Consider the following 6000-nt stretch of genomic DNA (forward strand, 5'->3'; position numbering starts at 1 on the left):
GTGAGCTCCCCATCCACACTCCCTGGGTTTCCCCTTCCACCTCACCCCTACACCTCATTGTCATCCCCCCCCAAGCCCCACCGCACTCAGGCTGGAGAGAGTCCCCTCCCCGTCCCGTGGGACAGACCCCGTGAGGCCGATGCTGGGCGGAGTGGGAGAGTCTCCTCTGGGGCCAGCACCTCCCTCGGAAGGGGCACCTGGGGGTGGTTCTTCTCCGTCCCAGGCCAATCGGAGACGACTCGCTGCCTGCCCAGAGCCCGGGCCCCTGATCTCCCCGGGGGGGGCTCAGGCTCGTCCCACATCTTTCCTCCAGGATTCACACAGACACACACATACCCTTAGCTCTGGGAGTAGCCGCGCAGTTCATTCAGTCAGAGGGAAAAGCTGCCAGTAGAGTATGCCCACAGGAGAAGAGAGAGGATCCTCAAAGCCGAGGAGCTAAGGAGCAGCACTGATCAACCCTTATTTTCTGAAAAAGGGTTCGGGCCAGACCAGCAAGGCCAAAGCAGGGCACAGGGAGGGTGGACGGGGGTGGTAATGGCAAGGAAAGGATTAGGGTGCACGGGTAAGGCACCCCCTAGGGCAAAAGATCAGACCAGGGATAAAGATTAGGCCAGGGATAAAGTTTTGGCTAGGGGAAAAGTTTAGACTAGGAAAAAAGATTTGGCTAGGGGAAAGCTTAGGCCAGCAGAAAAGGTTTGGTGAGGGGAAAGGTTAGACCAGGGAAAAAGGTTTGGCTAGGGGAAAAGGTTAGGCCAGGGAAAAATGTTTGGCTAGGGGAAAAGGTCAGGCCAGGAGAAAAGGTTTTGCTAGGGGAAAAGGTTTGGCTAGGGAAAAGGGTCAGGCCTGGAGAAAAGCTTTGGCTAGGAAAAAAGGTCAGGCCAGAGAAAAAGGTCAGGCCAGGAGAAAAGGTTTGGCTAAGGGAAAAGGTCAGTCTAGGAGAAAGGTTTTGGCTAGGGGAAAAGGTTAGGCCAGGGAAAAAGGTCAGGATTGGAGAAAAAGTTTGGCTAGGGGAAAAGGTCGGACCAGGGAAAAAGGTTAGGCAAGGGAAAAAGGTCAGGCCAGGAGCAAAGGTTTGGCCATGAGAAAAGGTCAGAACAGGACAAAAGGTTAGGCCAGGAGAAAAGGTTTGGCTAGGAAAAAAAGGGTAGCCTAAGAGAAAAGGTTTGGTTGGGGAAAAGGTTAGGCAGGGAAAATGGTAGGCCAGGGAAAAAGATCAGACCAGAGAAAGAGATTAAGCCAAGGGAAGAGGTTAAGTCAGGGGAAAAGGTTAGGCCAGAAGAAAACGTTTGTGTAGGGGTAAAGGTTAGACCAGGGGAAATAGGTTAGGGTAAAATAGGGGAAAAATGGGGTGATCCATCTGTCCTCTCTGTGAGTTCCTATACTGTGAGTTCCATGTGGACAGGGACTGAACCTAACCTGATAATCTTGAATCTACCTAGGACTTGGTACAGTGTTGGGCACATACTGGGCATTTAATAAATGCCACCACAATTATCATTATGCAGGTGGGGCTGCGAGCCAGCTGGTTTTTCAACAGATTTTTGTCTCTCTCTCCTTCCCCTGCCTTGTTAATCAGAGGAGGATGGGTTGGGCTCCACAGACTGGACCTTGCCAAAGAAGCCACATGGAGACTATACAGTAGGGTTTATTTTTCTACAGAAACATTCTGGACATGTCATCCCCTCCTCAAAAATCTTCAGTGGTGCCTATCCTTCTCCATATCAAAAACACTCCTCACTATTGGCTTTAAAGCTCTCCGACACCTTGCCCCCGTGCCTCCATCTCCCCTGATTCGTCGTCCATTCCCCTGGCCCACATCCTACCTCTGGCCCAAAATGCTTCAAAATAACCGATGGATTCACTTGATTGATTTGGGCCTCCCTCCTCAAATCTGCCAATTGCTCTTCCTCCCTTCAAAGCCCTACTGAAGATGCACCTCCTCCAAGAGGCCTTTCCAGTGTAAGCCCCACTTTTCCCAGCTCCTACTCCCCTGTTTATCACCATGACTGGCTCAACTTTGCTCTTTCCCCCCTCTCCCACAGCACTTATGTATATTTTATGATATATATATTGATGTATTTATTTGCTTGTATGGATGTATGCCGCCGCCCCCCCCCACACACACACACTATGAGCCCATGGTGGGCAGGAATTATCTGTCTTTATTACCATATTGTATCCTCCAAGCACTTAATAAAGTGCTCTGCTCACAGTTAAGCGCTCCATAAAAATTAACAAATGAATTTTTACGCAGACCAATTTACCAAGCGCTTGGGAGAGTTCAACGGATCTGGTAGACAAGATCCCTGCCTTCGAGCATCTTACAGGCTAGTGGAGAAGCAGATAGTAAAAGAAAATTACAGGTAAGCAGGATATCTGAGGCACAAGTGCATTTGTGAGAGTCCATGCCCTCACGTGTGCCCTTGAGCGCTATCTCTGCATGGGTGTGTTACTTGTGTATTTTGAGCTCTCTGTTTCGGGGTGATTCAATTCCCTGTTCCCTGTCTCCATTTCCCTGTGTGTGCTTGGTGAAAATTCCCTGTCACTGGCCTGGGAATCGGGTCAGGGGTTCTAATCCCAACTCTAACCCTGCTGTGTGACCTTGGGCAAGTCACTTCCCTGTGTCTTTTCTCATCGGTAAAATGGCAGTTAAAACAGAGAGCCCCATCTGAAAAAGGGACTGTGTCTAACCTGAATCGCTTGTGTTTCTCCCCTTACCCCTCTCCCACCGGTTCGCATAATGCCTGGCACATTGTGGGCACGTAAATACCCCAGTTAATCCAACTCTGCAATTGTCTACTGTGTGATCTTAGGCAGATGACAACTTCTTTGGCCCTCAGTTGCCTCAATCTGTTAAATGGGTGGAGACTAGGTGCCCTGTATGGGACAGGAACTGTGTCCAATCCCGTTGCTGTGTCTTTAACCAAGCTTTGCTGCAGTGCCCGACATGCTAACTGCTTAACACATACCACAATCATTATTATTATTATTGAGATTAAAAAAGCAAGTTAGTAGACACATTCCTTGCCCACCAGGAGTTTACAGACTAGAGGGGGCTACAGACACGAATATAAATAAATGATGGACATCCTGGCACTTAAGCACTTAATACCACAATTATTGTGCTTGTTATTATTAGAAAAAGGGGAGGGAAGCAGAGACCCAGAGAGATTGAGGCACACCACTAAGTCACACAGCAAGTCACTTAAGTCGCTCCAATATGATGGATTAATACACTAAACTGGCTGGGTAGTGGAAACCTGGGACAAACCTGCAATCTGAGCCCCTGCCCGTGTCTCCAACTCGTGCTGTTCACCCTCCCTCTCTCTTGGGCCTAGAGGGTCCTGCCGTCCACGCTAACCCTGCCCACCAGAGTGGATAGGGGCAGGGAGAAATCTGAAACCCTCCAGCCCCTGGGAGCCACATTCCTCTAGAGACCCTGAGGCTGGATATGGGGAGAGAAGCAAGAAGAAAAAGAGTGTGTCATCATGCCCCTTCCTTGAACTCACAAGACCCCTTACCCTGCCTGCGTGAGCCAGAAGGAATGAGATCTGGAAGTTGGGAGGGTGCTAAGGTTGTCACTCTACAAGTTAGAAGCTGGTGAAATTCCACTTGCTTTTGAGTCACAGCTGGTTCCCTCTAATTCTAACCCTTCTGTGGAGCGGGGCCAATTGCCAGTGGCTCAAGAGTGATGAAGAACGTATACCTTTTTATTCCAGAGACATTTGGGCTTACAGATCCCAGGCTGCCAAGGACAGAGATGGGAGGAGGAGGGGAAGGGGGAGAAGGGAGCAGACCGTGCCATTTCTGTTGGTAGGATGGGGGAAAACCACTTTGCATCTCCCACTCTAGCATTTTACTATTAGTCCTCTCCAACTCCTCTTTCTGCTCATCCAGGAGAGGGATGGAAGACACAGGTAGTCACATACTACATAGTACATACATACACACAGACAGACACACACCGCAACCCTTAACTCAACCTGTCCCTAACCCCCGCTCCCCCAGGGGCACCCCCCTGACAGGAAAGGGAGTCTGTACTCTTGAAGCCTGAGTTAGGCAGGGAAACTCCGACAGGGCGGAACAGGCTAGGAGGATGTTCGCACTGGACTATAGAATTAAGGGCCCCGGTGCGACTTCACACCCGCTCGGATCCGCCCACCGAGTACCAGCTCCAAACTCTAGACCCCTGTTTCCATAACCCTTTACCCGGCCCAAGAGGGGCGGCCCCTCTGACCCTGCTCTGGTCCCCGGCCCTCACTCTCACGCATGAGGCACACACACATGCACACACCTCCATACCCTCCGGAGTTGCAAGGGATGTGATTTGGCATCCATGATGCAGTGTTTTGACCCTTAACCCCCCCCAAAGGAAATGGCACTGTCTGGAGGAGGGGATACTGTTGCAGGCTAGGGGGCGGGATGGGGGTGGCCAGGGGGCAGCAGCCTCGTGTCAACAAATTTCCTCTCAGTGGGGCCCGGCGCAATTTATCACTGTCCATAGCAACCGGTGAGTAGCTGGTCCTTCCTCCACTGTCCGTTGAAGCCCTGGTGGTTCCGGTATGTGGGGCTGCGCTGTGGCTGGGAGGTGTACTGTGGTCTGAAGAGGTGTGCCCCTGCCCGCACATGGTGAGTGCCAGCCAGTCACAGTTGGGGTGGTGGGGAAGGCTCGGTTTGTGGTCGGCAATGGGGAGCCCAGGCTTCCAGCTCGGGGAGCAGGAAGTTGTATGTTGGGTAGGAGCCTTGGTCAGGGTCACTACTGAGCCCAGAGCGACTGGGTCACTGCTCTGGGTTGGTTGGACTATATGGATGCAATGGATCATGTGGGTATGTGCAGCGGGGAATATAAGGTTCCTTTCACTATACTCTCTAAAGCACTTGGCAAAGTAGTCTAGACTTCAGTGTCTACAATCAAGAGACATTGTTTCCTCAATTCCTCCCACTTGCTCGAAACAGAACTCAGATAGCCCCAAGTTTAAGGCATAAAACTCACCATTTCTGTCCAGCCCTGTCCAGTCCAAGATGTCCTTAGAGAAGCGGGGATGGGCCAGGGGGCTGGGTCTCTCCATGATGCACCTGGGGCTAGGCTCCTTCCTTGGCCCTAAGGATAAACCTTGTAAGGCTCAGGGTAATCTCGCTGCCCCCCTGCTTGTGCAGAGGATGCTGCAGCCCAGGCCCAACCCCATTTGCAGCTGGACTGTGCCCTGCAGGCTCATTCCCATCCAAGGTCAGAGAGTGAGAAAAAGAGGAACCAAAGAGAGAAAGGAGGGAAGACTCCTCATATATAATAAGAACAGAGCAGCTGCCATTCACACCCCCTGCAGGGGGTGAGGCTCTGGCTGGCTTTGTCACTCCAAAACAGGACACCCCACACACTCTGGGTTTCCCCCAATAGAGTCTCAGTCCCTGGAGACCCCCTCTCCCAACCAACAGCCACGCACCCCCCCCCCATTCCCTCAGGGTCTTACCTGTGAGCAGGCCTGTCTGGGAGACTTCTCCAGGGGGCAGAAACAAACTGGGCTTCTGCCTTTCTCTCAGGCAGAGCCAAGACCCTGAACACTTTCCCAGTACCAATTGCGTCCTTCACCCCTGCTCCTTTTCTTCCACTCCCCAACAGTAGAAGGAGACTGGGGCACCTGCCCCCAAGTTTGGCCCTACTTGGAGTGAGACCCCAATCCCTTAAGCACCCTCTTTTGGCAAGTCAGATTTAGGAGACACAGCCCCTGCCCCACTGGGAGCTTACAACCTAAGTCAGTCAGTCAGACAGCCCATTGTATTTGAGCTCTTATTGTGTGCAGAACACTCAGCTAAGACACCCTGGCCATAGTACAATAGATGCTTTAACATATATGACCTACCACAACAGGCTCACAGTCTAGAAGGGGAAGCATCGACTTTGAGAGGACGCTGGTGCAAATGCTCAGAGTTCAGCATTACATAGCACCACGTGGGCCTCTGCTCTCAAAAGCTTTCCAGTCTACATGAAAGACATTAAAA

The 6000-nt window shown here is 51.6% G+C and overlaps 1 protein-coding gene across 1 annotated transcript in view; it reads left to right on the top strand.

Annotated features, from left to right (window-relative positions):
* LOC114818237 (phospholipase A2-like) overlaps positions 1–6000 on the top strand; it is a 41311-nt gene that overhangs the window by 21081 nt on the left and 14230 nt on the right. Inside the window, 1 exon segment of the mRNA XM_029083143.2 lies at positions 4550–4632. Within this exon segment, the coding sequence (XP_028938976.1) occupies positions 4550–4632 (83 nt within the window).

Source organism: Ornithorhynchus anatinus, chromosome 2, assembly GCF_004115215.2.
Source record: "Ornithorhynchus anatinus isolate Pmale09 chromosome 2, mOrnAna1.pri.v4, whole genome shotgun sequence".
Taxonomy (NCBI): Eukaryota; Metazoa; Chordata; class Mammalia; order Monotremata; family Ornithorhynchidae; genus Ornithorhynchus; species Ornithorhynchus anatinus.